Source organism: Schistocerca serialis, chromosome 4, assembly GCF_023864345.2.
Source record: "Schistocerca serialis cubense isolate TAMUIC-IGC-003099 chromosome 4, iqSchSeri2.2, whole genome shotgun sequence".
NCBI classification, from domain to species: Eukaryota; Metazoa; Arthropoda; class Insecta; order Orthoptera; family Acrididae; genus Schistocerca; species Schistocerca serialis.
The window spans coordinates 51,735,189-51,751,538 of NC_064641.1; the positions used below are offsets into that span (position 1 = coordinate 51,735,189).

General features: G+C 36.8%; 1 protein-coding gene across 1 annotated transcript in view; it reads right to left on the reverse strand.

Annotated features, from left to right (window-relative positions):
- Window positions 1–421: 421 nt before the first annotated feature.
- LOC126475076 (beta-1,3-glucan-binding protein-like) overlaps window positions 422–16,350 on the reverse strand; it is a 113,528-nt gene continuing 97,599 nt past the window's right edge. Inside the window, exons 6-9 of the mRNA XM_050102637.1 lie at window positions 15,963–16,208; window positions 13,553–13,689; window positions 4,775–4,876; window positions 422–648 (exon numbers count right to left, since the gene is read on the reverse strand). Coding sequence (XP_049958594.1) covers window positions 547–648; window positions 4,775–4,876; window positions 13,553–13,689; window positions 15,963–16,208 — 587 coding nt within the window. The 3' untranslated portion in view covers window positions 422–546. The remainder of the gene's footprint in view (window positions 649–4,774; window positions 4,877–13,552; window positions 13,690–15,962; window positions 16,209–16,350) is intronic.

The window sequence follows — 16,350 nt, forward strand, 5'->3', positions numbered from 1 at the left end:
TCAGCAATAATTTACTTTAATTATAAAGGCAGCTGATTAGAGAAGTAAAGGAGTTCGTAGGACTATCTGATTAGTACACTGTACATCCATGCAATAGATTACAGGCTTCTATGTAAAATTTCCACATTTCAATTTTGCTAATTCATGCACATTATTGATTATGGGATTAATTCATTAATTTAGACTAAACTATCACATTCTTAATAAAATTATGTGAAATATTGTATTAACTATATTTTGGTATTTTTAGGTACACACCAAACTTACTAGCAGGTGTGAACATATTCAGACAAAAATAGCTTTTTCTGAGGAGTGGAATAGTAACAGGTGGATTAACTCCACTTTACTAGGTTGCAGCATGACTACCACGGCCAAATGTCAGGAAAATGTACAGGCTAATGTTTTAATTGGAAAACCTAAATTCATTTCCAACGATATGGTAGATTTATTGAAAACTCTGTATAAAATTTGAAAAATGGCTGCTCATTACAAAATTTTTTTGAATATAAATAACTTCATTAATCTTTTTAAAACATGTTGCTGAAACTATAATGCCCATACTTTCACATAATCCACTTCCAGTGAAGATTTCTGTGCATCCCATGTTGGATACCATTTGTCTAAGGCTCTGTAGAAGAAGAGCATGGACTGAAAAAGAAAAGAAATTTTCCATCAATCTTAAGTTTTAAGCAGAACAATGATTTTGCTATAAATCCGTCACTGAGTATTGTCCCCAGAAAGGCAGTTTGCTATCAGTCACAGTTTATAGAATTCATAACTTTGCAATTAACATGTATTACACTCCAGATGTGACCTTATACCCAGATGGCTGTATCTGCAAAACATTTAAGAACTTCCATGTGCTCTGTTACTCATAGCTGCAAATTACCATTCTACATCTACATCATACTCCACAACCCACCTAATGGTGTGTTGTGGAGGGTACTTTTTGTACCACTGAGCCCTCCAAACCTATTCCACTCGTGAACAGCACGTGGGAAGAATGATTGCCGATAAGCCTCTGTACTGGCTCTAGTTTCTCAAATTTTCTCCTCATGGTCATTACATAAAATGTATGTGGGGGAAGTAATATGTCATCCAACTTTTCCTGGGAATTGCCCTTTCGAAATTTCAGTAGCAAATTTCTCCATGATGCCTATCTTGTAATGCCTGCCAATGGAGTTTGTTGAGCATCTCCATAACACTCTCATGCGAACTAAATGATTCTGTGACTAAATGTGCTGCTCTTTGTTGGATCTTCTCTATCTCTCATCAGTCCTATTTCGTAGGGATCCCAGATAGATGAATACTCAAGAATCACTCGAAAAAACACCTTGCCACTTCGTTTGTGGACAAGTTACATTCTCTGAAAATACTGCTTATGAGTCTGAATATGGCATCTGCTTTTCCTACTATTTGTTTTATGCAGTCCTGCCACTTAAGGTCACTGGATAGCTACTCCTAGATACTTTACAGCAGATACTGATTCCAGAGGTTTGTCATCAATGGTGTAGCTATACACTTAATTGGTTTCTTTTCCTGTGTATGCACAATGTATTACATTTATTTACATTCAGTGCCAACTGCCAGAGCCTGCACCATTCATCAGTTCTCTGGAGGTCATTCTGCAAATCATTATCTTCTGGCTTTGCTACTTTGTTACATACAACCGCATTACCTGCAAACAGCCTTAGATAGCATTCAACACTTCCTACTAGATCATTTATATACACTGTAAACAGTAACAGTGCTATCACATCTCCTTGGCGTACTCCAGAAATTACCTTGCACCTGCTGATCTGCTGATTTTGTTCCATTAAGAACTACGTGTCGAGCTCTGTCCGTAAGCAAGGCTTGCACCCGGTTGCACATCTGCTCTGATACTTAATAAGGTCATTTTCTTCACTAAACAGCAGTGCAGGATGGTGTCGAATGCCTTCCTGAAGTCGAGGAAAACAGCATCAACCTGAGTGCCATTGTCCACAGTGCTGTGGATCTCATGGAGGAACAGAGCAAACCAAGGATCTCTGTCTGGAATCCACGTTGATTTTTATAAAGTAGATTTTCCTTCACCAAGAAGGTCAATTCTTGAGCATAAAACACGTTCCACAATTGTATAACACACTGACAATATACATCTATATTGTGTGCATCTGTACTACAGCCTTTCTTAAAAATGGGAATGATCTGCGATTTCTTCCAGTCACTATATACCCTTTGTTGCTCAAGCAATCTACGATAAGTTACTGCCAGAAGGGGACCCAAGTTCTTTCATATAATCTTTGTAGAATTTTATAGATATCTCATCTGGTACTGATGCCTTTACTCTACTTAGCAGTTTTAGTTTTTCTGTTGTGGGATCAGTTCCCAATATCTGCCATTCCAGCATTCATATGATGATTGAAAGGAGGGACCATGTTACAATCTTGCACAGTGAAACAAATTCGGAAGACCAAATTCAGTGTTTCAGCCTTTTCTCCTGTTATCTTCTGTTTCGGTGCCATTATGATCACTGAGTGACTGACTAGATGATTTTGACCCACTTACCGATTTTTAAATATGACGAAAATCTCTTGGGGTTGACAAAGTTTTCCTTACGAAGTCATTGAATGTTTCTTTCATTGCTCTCCTTACACTCATTTTTGCTTCATTCAGCTTTTGTTTGTCAGCCAGGTTTATATTCGTCTCAGAGCAAAGGAGTTCTCTTTGTTTACATAGCACTTTTCTAACACTGCTATTAAACCATGGTGGTTCTTTCCCATCCCTTAAGACCTTACTTTGAACATACTTGCCTAGGGCATATTGCACAATTCCTTTGAATTTTTTCAATTTGTTGTCCCCATCTGCATTCTTATCACCAAATATTTGATGCTGACTGCTCAGGTACTCTGAAATTTGTGTCCTGTCATTCTTCCTAAGCAAAAGTATCTTCCTACTTTTCTTAACACTGTCAGACCATTGTCATTGTCATAGATGCCATCACAGCCTTATGTTCACCGACTCCTTCCTCTAAGTTAACTGATTTGACAAGTTCAGGTCTGTCTGTTGCCAGGATGTCTAATACATTATCATACCATTCTGTTCTTTTATTCCTTCATTCAGATTTATGAATTTAAATTTAGATCTAGACACTGTAAATCACAGGTGTAAGGAAGAAGTTAATTACTAGATCTTTTATAAAAATTTTGGCCCATCTCAACAAATGGAGTTTTGAAATAAATCAGAGCTGTTTTAGCTAAAAGAATTTACTTTCTCCCACACACAAGTTGAAATTATGTGCACTGACTCCACATTGTATGAGGAAGGAAATTCATGATACATTAATAGACAAGAACATACTTTCTTAGTCTTTCCCAGCAATTTTGTGACATCTCGTTGAATCGGGTGTACTGCCAGTTGTTTGCTTATCTAACACAATATTTTGACATCGTAACAGTCACAGCAGTAAAGGAAACAAAGGAAAAGTCTGGAGTAGGTATTAAAATCTATGGAGAAGAAATAAAAACTGAGGTTCGCCGATGACAGTGTAATTCTGTCTGAGGCAGCAAGGGACTGAAGAAGAGCAGTTGAACGGAATGGACAGTTTCTTGAAAGGGGGACATAACATGAACATCAACAAAAGCAAAACTAGGATAATGGAAGGTAGTCGAATTAAGTCTGCTGATGCTGAGGGAATTAGATTGGGAAATGAGACAAAGTAGTAAAGGAGTTTTGCTATTTGGGGAGCAAAATAACTAATGATGGTCGAAGTAGAGAGAATATAAAATGTAGACTGGCAATGGCAAGGAAAGTGTTTCTGAAGAAGAAGAGAAGTTTGTTAACATCGAGTATAGATTTAAGTGTCAGGAAGTCGTTTCTGAAAGTATTTGTATGGAGTGTAGCCATGTATGGAAGTGAAACGTGGATGATAAATAGTTTAGACAAGAAGAGAATAGAAGCGTTCGAAATGTGGTGCTACAGAAGAATGCTGAAGATTAGATGGGTAGATCACATAACTAATGAGGAGGTATTAAATAGAATTGGGGAGAAGAGGAGTTTTTTGCACAACTTGACAAGAAGAAGAGACCGGTTGGTAGGACATGTTCTGAGGCATCAAGGAATCATCAATTTTGTACGGGAGGGCAGCGTGGAGGGTAAAAGTCGTAGAGGGAGACCAAGAGATGACAACACTAAGCAGATTCAGAAGGATGTAGGCTGCAGTAGGTACTGGCAGATGTAGAAGCTTGCACAGGATAGAGTAGCATGGAGAGCTGCATCAAACCAGTCTCAGGACTGAAGACCACAACAACAACAACAACAACAACAACAACTACCAGTCACAGGAAGCACCCGATGAAGACGCTGAGGTATGATGTCAAAATATTGTTTGTTAAACGCAGACCACCAGCAGTACACCCAATTCAACAATATGTCAAGAACATACTTAACATGAAACAAGATACTTTTCTAAGTAAGGCCACAACAGGTTCTGTAGGAGACATACTACAATTCTGTACATGCATTCTTTGAGAATGAAATCAAAACTGGAGTTGGGAGATCATCTGTACCTTTTTACTAATAAAAATAGCTTTTCATATTCACCATTTAGCCATATAATCAAGAATTTTGATTTTATCTAGGTTACACATTCAACTCCGGAAGGACATGCAAGATGACATCTGTGCAAGATTAAAATAAGCAAATATTTCATTGTTGTGTTCTCAAGGTATTCAGGAATGCAGCAGCTGTAACATTACAAATTTAGGTATCAAATATAATCAAAATTATATTTTACCTTTGTTTCCCTATTTTTCCAGGGTTTTGGATTTTGACGTGACATACACCCATCAGGAAATTCTTGATATCCACCTACTCCAACACCCAAACTAATGTAGAACTGTAACAAAAACAAAAAGGTTTCATACAGCAGAAAACAAACTTTTATATGTTCTTTGAAGATAGGGAATTTAAATTCTGTTTTTATGCTTTCAAAGACTAATATTTATGTGAAGTGTTAAAAGCAGGTGGAAAAAGTGTTAAAAGCAGGTGGAAAGAGTGTTAAAAGCAGGTGGAAAGAGTGTTAAAAGCAGGTGGAAAGAGTGTTAAAAGCAGGTGGAAAGAGTGTTAAAAGCAGGTGGAAAGAGTGTTAAAAGCAGGTGGAAAGAGTGTTACAAGCAGGTGGAAAGAGTGTTACAAGCAGGTGGAAAGAGTGTTACAAGCAGGTGGAAAGAGTGTTACAAGCAGGTGGAAAGAGTGTTACAAGCAGGTGGAAAGAGTGTTACAAGCAGGTGGAAAGAGTGTTACAAGCAGGTGGAAAGAGTGTTACAAGCAGGTGGAAAAAGTGTTACAAGCAGGTGGAAAAAGTGTTACAAGCAGGTGGAAAAAGTGTTACAAGCAGGTGGAAAAAGTGTTACAAGCAGGTGGAAAAAGTGTTACAAGCAGGTGGAAAAAGTGTTACAAGCAGGTGGAAAAAGTGTTACAAGCAGGTGGAAAAAGTGTTAAAAGCAGGTGGAAAAAGTGTTAAAAGCAGGTGGAAAAAGTGTTAAAAGCAGGTGGAAAAAGTGTTAAAAGCAGGTGGAAAAAGTGTTAAAAGCAGGTGGAAAAAGTGTTAAAAGCAGGTGGAAAAAGTGTTAAAAGCAGGTGGAAAAAGTGTTAAAAGCAGGTGGAAAAAGTGTTAAAAGCAGGTGGAAAAAGTGTTAAAAGCAGGTGGAAAAAGTGTTAAAAGCAGGTGGAAAAAGTGTTAAAAGCAGGTGGAAAAAGTGTTAAAAGCAGGTGGAAAAAGTGTTAAAAGCAGGTGGAAAAAGTGTTAAAAGCAGGTGGAAAAAGTGTTAAAAGCAGGTGGAAAAAGTGTTAAAAGCAGGTGGAAAAAGTGTTAAAAGCAGGTGAACTTTCAACTACAGTAACAGAAAACCATTTTAGATCTCTCACTTGCAAACTGTTTATATGAAAAGAAATAGCCAAGTTTTTGAAACCTGAACCTGTTTCATAAAGATTAAGTTTTTGTAGCCAACTACAGCGTACAAGGTGGCTGATGTTCCTGAATGAATTTTGTAATCATTTTAGAAATTGTAGTGAAAAAGGCAAACAGTGTAAGTGTCTACACAGTGTAACTCTAATAAGAAATTCTGTACTTCTGACACAAATTTCGATGACTGATCAGAAATTCCATCTATTTATTTTGAATCATCTCTGTAGTAATGTTAATAATGTAGCTAATTTATATGAAATGTAGGAGCCTATTGAAAAGATTGTAGTTTTGAACTGATATTTGTTTTACGAGAAATTTGAGGGAGCAGAACTATGACAGTTTGTGTCCAAAGGTCATGAAGTCTCAATGTGAAAGCAAATTTAAAGAGAAGATTAGCAGTACAATACAAAAGTGGTGTAGGTACCACAATTTGTGACAAATGAAGGACACCACCTGATTACTGTTAATAATCAAGCATCATAGGGCGGCACGCAAATTTTTGCTCATGAGCGAATAAATTATCTTTTTTACTCATTTTGCGATATGGACTTCTAATTTTGTTGTGTTGTGGGTAATGTTAGTATCTATATTACTAAGTGCACTATAATCTTTTTGCCAAGTGCTTTCTGATGATTATTGTTTTTATACTTCAGTAAATTATGACATTTTATGATTTGGTTATGACTTGTCACAAGCTTTCAGATATTTGATGTTTTCTGTTTTTGTTTACAATGCAAACAAGATTAGCTGCTATACTGTAGGACATTCAACTTCAGCTATGTAGTTGACAGTATGTAAAAGTAGTTATATTGGGGTGACTTGCAAAATTATAATTATGCGAAAGATTATGGGTATGTAAAGTGAGTAGTTTGGTTTCTGCTGAAACATTATTGTAAGGTAGTTAATAATTAATGGAAGAAATCTGAAGTTATTAAAGAGGAGTGCTAGAGGCAGAGATCTGCTCATATCTCTCACGTTTAAAATCTATTTTCAATTACTGTATCCTACTTGCACTGTGAAATATTTGTCAACGACTGAGTCTTTCCTTCTCTCCCCTTCCAATAAGTCTCCCCTGACCTAGAGTTCGGGGCAACTTTTCCCCAACTTTCCCCATCCTGGATCTTTCTAGTTATTTTCTTACAGCTCTCTTACTTTCTTTTCAGCCCTTCTGACATAAGGCACCACTGACAACAAATGCTTGCATGGTTCCATAACTGTGTGTGTGTAGGTGGTGAGTTTTAATTTTTTTATTATTCTTACTACTACTACTACTACTACTACTACTACTACTACTACTACTACTACTAGAGTCTGTCTCTCATCAGAGCATGGTGTTCCAGTCTATTTTCCAATTTCCCTCTGACCAACCTTCCAATCAAATCTCTGTTGTCTGAATGTTTTTCTGCCTGTAATGTCTGTCTGAACTATACCAGCTACTTTACAATCCTCCTCAACTGCAGCAATCCATTGAATTGGCTCAGTTTTAATTTTCTGCTTTTATAGAGTTGTGTGTGTTTTGTCAACGTAGTGGGTGTCTTCTTTCAAAGTGCCCATTAAATTTAAGTCTGTTTTTCATGTCACCATGTATGTCACTATTCTATTTCCTTATTACTTCTCAGACTAAGTTCCTCCATCAGTAAGTTTGGGGCCTAATACTTTCCTAATAATCTCTCTTTTGAATTTCTTCAACATCCCTCTTTCTATATAAAATTAGAGTTTCTGCTCCTTAATGCCACTCAGGTTTGATTACAGTGCTGCAATGCCTAATGTTGATGAATTTAGAAAGTGAATTTTTATTATAAAATATTGTGTGTTAATCTGAATACAGTTGCCAGTTTTTGGCAGTGAACTTCAATTGCAGCTCTCCTCAGACTGTTTTCTTGTATGATTTGCCCCAAGCATTTAAACTGATAAATCCTTTTTATTTTTTCATAAAAGTGGCGCTTGTTCATTGCATGTTACATATTCCATTTTGCAAATGATATTTGTAGTCCTACATTTTCCACAACTGCTTTGAGAATTTCAATTTGTTTTTGAGCTGTGATAATATCCCTGGTTAAAATTTCCAGATCATTTGCGAAGGTGAGGCAGTCTACTCTAATATTACTTCTAACTAACTTTATTTAGTGATCTATATTTTGACTCAACTTTTGCTCTCACTAGTTTGTAATTCCCTTTTCCAAAACACAGTTAAACAGTAATTGGGAAAGTCCTTCTCCCTATCTAATACCAGCCTTTGTATCGAATGGTTCAGAAATTTCTCCCATAATTTTCACTTTAGAGATGGTGTCAGTTAATATTTCTTTAACCAGTGTTACAGTTTTATTGTCTAGCTCTCATTCCTTTAAAATTTGGGAAACAGATTCATGATAAAATGAATAGCAGGCCTTTTTAAAATTCACAAATGTACATAAAATATTGTTACCAGAAATCTTTTGGTTTATAAGTATTAGTTTTAAACTAAGAACTTGTTCTGCACAGGATCTGTTTGGTCTGAGGCCTGCTTGGTATTTACCAATTTTAGGTTCTAACTGTTCTTGGGCTTTATCAAGTAAGCATTGCAAGAGAATTTTTTTGACTGGGAAAAGAGATTCCTCAGTAATTATTGACATCAGTTCTATCCCTTTTTTAAGCAATGGGTGAATTAAGGCAGTTTTCCAGTCCTCAGCTATCTTCTCAGTTTGCCAGGTATGTCCTATAAGTTGAGTGAACACACTTGTGTTACACCCAACTGATTTTAGTAGTTCTGGAATTATACCATCTTCTCTGGATTCTTTATTGTTTTCAGGTCTCTTAATTTGTTTAGTTATTTCACTTTTGTCAGGTTCTTTAGAATTAGAGTTTGTGTTGTTAGTTTGCTGTGGTTGGAATTTATTCACAGGTTTTGGACAGTTTAACAGGTTATCAAAGTAATTAGCAAGTACTTTACAATTTTCCTGGTTGTTAAGAGTCAAACAGCCATTTTCGTTTTTGAATCAAAGACTGAGGTTGGTAACTGGTAAGTTTTGTTTTGAATGATTTATAGAAGTTCCTTGTATTGTTCTTTCAGAAGCCTCTATTTCTGAAAATTGGGCATCTTCGTGGTTTCTTTTAGTCTGACAGATTAATTTAGATATTTTTTCCTTATAGCTAGAAAGGTGTTTCATGTATTTTCAGTTTTGTTACTATTCTGATCTTTGAATGCTCAATGCCTACACTCAACTGCTGTTTCACAATCCACATTCCACCAAGGGTGTTTTTGTTTCTTACAAAGTGTCATTAAATTTTGTGCTGTTTTGATTAACATTACTTTTTTGGCTTAGTCAATTGTTGGACTGTTTTTTGTCAACTTCAATTGTTACAGTTGCAGTTATTTTAGCAGTGCCAAATTTTGGAGTAACTTTTGTTCTGAAGAGTTTTTGAGGTTGAAGTTTTACTTTTATTTGCATTAAACAATGGTCAGAATCAATATTATCCTATTTCCTAACTTCAACATTTAAAATTTCTTTTTAGTCAGGGTATGAAATTGCTACATGATTGTTTTGAAATTCCCAATAAATGTATTGGGTGCCCACCAAGTTTTTTTGTTTAGAAGAGTTTTTAAACATGTTGACATGATTTTAAGGTTAAAATTATTGCACATTTCAACAAGTCTTTGGCCATTTTGGTTTGTCAATTTATGTGCAGAATATCCACCCACTGTTTTCTTATAGTTTTTCTCTTTACTTAATTGAGCATTAAAATCACCCATTAAAATTTTAACATTTTGTGAGGGAATTTTTGAGATGATGCTTTCTAATGTTTCCCAAGCTTCATTAACTTCAGGTTTGTTATGGTTATCCTCATTGACTGGCATTTGGGCATTAAAGTGCATTTTGTATTTGTGCATCTAAGAGTAACTGTCATTAGTCTTATTTTTAATGGATTTTACATTCATTATTGAATTTAAAAGATTTTTGGAGACTGCAGAAGCAACTTGCAGATGTGGTGCATTATTAAGTATTCTTTTACAGTCTTACTTTTAGAAAGATAATTGCCTAAATCCATGGTGTTATTGTCTGTCACTCATGTTTCTTGACCTGCCAGAATTTCAATTTTCTGTTCTTTCAATGTATCTCCCAATTTATGAAATTTACTTTGTTTCAAAAGTGTTTGTATGTTAAGTGTTGCAAAAAGTATGTGTGTTTTGGTTTTAAGTTCGCCAGAGGACTAACTTCCTCTGTTTAATCACACTGCACTTTAAACTGGCTACTCCAGAATCTAAAAGACCAGTTGCACCAGTAATACTGCTGGTGGATTGACACCTGGGATAATGTTGTGATTATCAGGTGGGGTTGAATAGACTCATTGAGTGAACTGAGTTTTATGAAAGACTTATTGATGCCTTCAGGTGCCAGTCTCTGTATTTCAGGTATGATTGTACAATTTCAGCCTTAGGCCATTTTCAAATGTCTAAAACAGAAGTATCAACATTGGATACATTAGTGACACTTGTGATTTTGATGTAGGAACAAGTCATATCTGCAGATATACTAGGTGCATTTATGGATGACTTATAGTAAATTATGTAGTTTATGTCATTGCTCCTATGACAATGTTATGCTCATAAAATAAATCCTTGAAGTTCAGGCTATTTTAGCAGCATGTTACTTTTGAGCAGTTGCAAAGCTCATATGTAAGGCCCATGTTTTAACTTAACACTAGGAAGATTATAATTACTTTACAGAAATTTGCTACTTAATCAGCATACACTTTTGTTCTCATTTATATTTAATTATTGTTCATCACTGGTAAAAATATGACTGTATGTAATTTTTTTTAAATAACCAGTGATGAACAATAATGGTGGTGGTCATAGGGTCATTGGGTGGGGGCTAGTAGAGATTCGGGCAAGGAGGATTACAGGATCAAAGGATATCTTTGCAAGGAAACAGTATGCCATTCAGAGAAACTGGTGGAGGAAAGCATCTGGATGACACACTGTGAAGCAGCCATTGAATTCCAATGAGTTATATTTCACAGCATCATCTGTCACTGGGAGGAGGTTGGGGGGGGGGGGGGGGGGGAGGGAAGTGGTGTTGACTCAGCTCTTGCCACAGTTTGGCAGTGACCTTTCATTTTGGTCAATAGCTGGCTGGTAGTCAATGCACATGAAAATGATGTGCAGAAATTACAACATAGCTCATATTATGTGATACGGCAGGATTGTACTCAAAAGTATCCCTGTCTCCAACATGATAGGGTAATCATGTGATGGGATTGGAGTAGGAATGTGCTGGGTGGGTGTTTCAGACTGGTACTGCACCGCAGGGCTATGACCTATGTGGTAAGAGGTTTGGAGTAGGTATGGTGTAGAAGTGAACAAGTACAGATTGGATGGCTAGTGGAATACCAGTTTGAGAGGGTGGGAAGGACTGTGGATAAAATTTCTTATTTCTGGGCCTGGTGAAGGATACTCTTTAGTTGTTCTAGTCCAGAAGAATGACATGATGAGTGGCTGTTCCCTTGCAGCTGGTTCATTTTTGTTTGCACATACATGTCTGCAGTCCTGGTACACACTGAATCCTCACACCATAGCACCATAAAATGGGTGAGAAGAGTCAAAACAAAATTGCCCAGCCAATGGATGAAAGAGTATCATGGTGATTTGTTTTCAGCAGCAGAATAAAGGTTGCAGTTGTGTCAGATCAGGTCAATTCAGATGTTATTTACATTGGCCTGATGAGTTTGCAATGTTTCCAGTACTGCTGAAAGTTAATTTTCTAATTATACTCCAATTTATCAGTCTACTGTGCCAGTGATTTGGTTCTTCTTGTGGTGTGCTACACTCCTGTGGCAGGGCAAAATAACAGCTGTAAGATTAGAAGATAATGTATAATACACACTGAGGAAAATTTTGACTGAGTGGTGCCAACTCAGAAACAGTTGTGTTACATTGTATCACATTTTGTTCGGTCATTTGGTCCATTATGTCTGCTGGAAGGTGATTATAAATTTTTATTCCACATATTTAATACACTTTGTTTCTAGTGTCAAGAGGGTTTTTTTTTTTTTGCAAGGACTACAAGCTAGCGAGAATAGATATACCAGCTGTGGCAAGATTTTTAACAACTTGAATAGTGGTTTAAAGTTTTCAAACTACTACTAATATGCCATTCACCTCATGGCTATTTCTGTAATATAAACATTTTATGTGGTTCAAAAGTATTTCCTCTGAAGATCACACCATTGCTTATAACAGATCAAGTAGTGCATGGTAGACAAGCTTCAGTATACCTATGTTAGTATTGTGTCTTATTTAACAGAAAAGATATTTTGCCAATTTTTTTGTAATATTTCTGTACATAATTTCAGTTTAGAGTATTACTTTACTGCTTCCAAGGGGGAACCAGAGCCTTAATAAATTTATTTATGAAGTATTACTTTGTAGTGTGTATGTGTAATTTGTGGATACCTATTCTGTGGCCTTTTACACTGAAAACTACAGAAAGGTTACACAAAGTGCTTGATAAAATGCTCACTGGAACAGCTTTGTAACACCCACAAAGACTCATGAAACACTTTCTCACAAGTGTGTAACTTTCCAGGATGTGCATGGAGAAAGAGCAACAATTCTTTTAAGGTCAATATCAGTACTTTAATTCAATGCAAGGAGAGAAACAATTCCTCTGACCTAAGAAACTGTTGCTTTTGAGCAAAAATTTGCTCAGTTGCAAAAATAGTATTGTATTAACTCTAGAGAAAAATCTTTGACTTTACATATGATCTGCTGAAAGTTATCTCTCTGTTTGGTTCAATGCATGCGTGCAAACTGTCCCCCTCACACTACCTATGACATTTCGAAGTATTGCCAATGTCCTGGTTTTATAGCTTTAGCTTATTTAAATGTATATTTTTGTCTGTAAGATGAACCTTCATCCCAAATACCTTATGTATTGCAAAACAAAAGTTGTTTAAACTTACAATTCTAGTATCTCTGCATAGAATGTGTATGTGTGTTTTGTGTGATAAATAAGCCGTGTATCACTGCTTATGTCATTAAATAATGAAATTATTTAGTTCAAAGAAAAATTTATTGCATTGATGGAAGGATGAATCTCTGAAAATGAATCCCAACTAAAAAGTGAGTAGCAATGTTTGCCATCTAGAAATAGTTCCTATGTGTTACTGACCCTCCTGTTAGTCCCCACATTTTGTACCCTTCAGCGCACATACAGTCATCTCACTGCCTCACCCTGAACAGTTCACTGGTGGGAGAAGTTAAGCACTGGCTGGAAACAGCTGCACACCAGACACATGAAAGTGCAAATTTTGCCAGGTGTAGACAGTTTTACATTCACTTGCACATTTACAGGGACTTTTTTACATTTTAATTTATAACAACAGTTAATAGTAATAAAAAATAACTGTGTGGCACAACACCCTCATGCAAAGCTTTCAGTTTGACACCACTGCAGTTGCTTGCTTACCTCAGCAATCCTACTGCGGAAAGGAGACTACAGTGTAACATGGAATCTAAATGATGCATTGTTACTGTAAAATCTAATAGTAAAAATACTGACAAAATTATTCACATCAATGATACTCCACTGCATGTGCCCAAAAATTAATAATAAGAAATCATACCTCTCTGTCAAATGGTGCAAGTTTCGATTTCCAAGGAACTGTTGGAGATGAAGCAAATTCTTGTAAACCACCAAAACCACCTAATGGTGGACTAACTTTTCCAATTTCAGTACCATCAACAACAAACACCAGCTGATCTGAAAATTCAAATAGCTGCATGATTTTTTCCCATAATGTATCCTAAATTGTGTTACACTATAGAGGAATCTACTTGTAGTGCCCTTTTGAAAAATAATGGGTACAGACATGTGTCTGTTGTTATGAAAGAATGTAAATATTTTACTGTATATGTGTAATGCAATCTAAATTTTCCTGACAATGTCCAAAAACTTTGTTATATGGACAGAAAATAAATAAATAAACAGGGACATTTTTACAACATTTTAATTTGTAATAATCTCTTCCAAAAATTTAGGACTTCATAAATCACTGTTTCTATAATTACAGTAAGCTTCAACGTAATTGGTATCAAAATTGTACAGTGAAAACTATCAAACAAGCTGTATGACAGGAGAACTGCTATAAAATTGAGAAACTTGTATAAAAAATTTCACTACTTGGTGTCATGGTGCTTTTTGAGTACAATTACTAATCCAGCATTTTTGACAACTACACTGTTCTGTCACTTGATGGACAAAACTGAGATGTCTTAGGTATAGTTCTTTGAGTTTTCTATCACATGTAGTAAGGGAAAATATCCTTTAAGTATGAGGTTTTAAAAGTTGTGGGGCTGCCACTGAATTTCATGATATGTTAACATTTCAAGTTTCACTCTTCTTGTGGCACATGTAGAAATCTCTTCTTAAGTTATCTTTTGCAAGACAGCCCATTGTAGAATTATTAACTTTTTACCATTGTTAACTACTTATGAAGTGAGCTTTAGAGAATTTAACAGCATAAACTTGTAATCATCAGAATCATTACAAAGTGATGTCTACAGAGCGATTTGATAAATACTAGTTTTATCATGAGATGCGCAGAGGAGGAGGAGGAGGAGGAAAAGACCGGTGGGTATGTTGGCAGAGAGGGTGAGATAATATGAATTGGGTAGACATGTGGGACAGAGGTGGCAGAAACTGTTGGGTCGAGAATGTGGGAACAGTAAGTTACTGTAGGTAATTACTTCAACACCTTCTCCCCCATCCACTTCACATGGTCCTATTCAACCGATCTTGCCACCTTCCTAGTAGTTGACCACCTCTTCTCTTATGGCTCCATCCACACCTCTGTCCACATTAAACTAACTAACCACCAACAGTACTTGCATTTTGACAGCTGCCATCCATTCCACACCAAAAAATCCCACCCATACAGCTTGGTCACATGGGGATGGTGCAACTGTAATAACAAAGTCCCTTGCCCAGTATGCTGAAGATCTCACAAAGACCTTCACTAGGTGACACTACACCTCAGACCTAGTCTACAAACAGATTTCCCTGTGGAAGATGTAGGTGCAATACATACCCAATGCCAGTACTTCCGACTCCAGTTCTATCACAGACTCATCCTACGCTATCAAAGGCTGGGCCCCCTGTGAAAGCAGCCATGCCATATACTAGCTCTGCTGTGATCATTGCACAGCTTTTTATATTGGTGTGATTACCAACCAGCTGTCCACTAAGATTAACAGCCACCACCAAACTGTGGCCAAGAGCAAAGTGGACCTCCTGAGACAACATGCAGCTGACCATAAAATTCTTTATTTTGTCATAGCCCAGGTCATGTGGATCATCCTCTCCACCATCAACTTTTCAGAATTGTGCAGATGGGAGTTATCCTTACAACACACTCTCTCTGCTTGAAATTATCCCAGGCTGATCTACAATAACTCACTGCTCCCACACACTCCAACCAACAGTTTACACCCCAACTGTCCCACACTACCTCATAGTTCACATACCCTCACCCTCTCTCCCAACATAACCATTGGCCTTTTTACCTTCTCTGCCACCCTCCTTTTCCACTCCCTGTTTCTCTGCACCCCACTCCCCTTCCCCTTCAACCTCTCAACACTGCCTGTCAGCTTGTTATGCCACAATCTAGCCCCTGCATACTCTGCCACACAGCACACTCCCTCCATCCACACCATGCTGTCCTCCTCCACACTGCTGCTTTGTTCAAAGTGACCATTTCATTCTGGAGCAAGCAGTCATGTGTGCATAACGTGTCCTTGCTTGTGTGAATAAGTGCATTTTCTTTTCTGAAGAAGGCTGTGGCTAAAAACTAAGAGCATTGTCTTCGCTGTGCTTGTCTGCAACTTAATATGTCATCTTTACATGAAGTAGCAATCCCTCCTTTTCATAATAATGTTAATACAATCTATAGATAGCTCAAAAGGGAAAGTACCTGAAATATCCATGTACCATTCATGGTATATTTTGTAATAAATTTAAACAACAATTTACTGTACCTGGAGTCCATATAACTTTGTAAACATGGAAGTCAGATGCAAAAGGGGCTCCACTACTCCTCGAGTACATCTCATTGCGAATTTTTCTATTCAGCCCAAGTCTGCAACCTGCTTCAATTAATTGGTTGCCAAGTTGAGCACCATCCTTTGTTAAATCTTCATTTCCTCGTGCCATCCCAATTGTTATCTGACCTGACTCATAGTTGCGACGTCCGTAAAAATTTTCCTTTGGTTCAAGCCAAATCTCTGTAAATGGTTGAAAAAGGTTATTGGGAGCTTTATGTCAAGAAAGTCATGAAGATAGTAATTTTATTTCTGCAATTTCAAATATGTGCAAAACCAAACTGTCACCTAACGGTGTTTCCTTACAGACAAACTAATGCCAGAT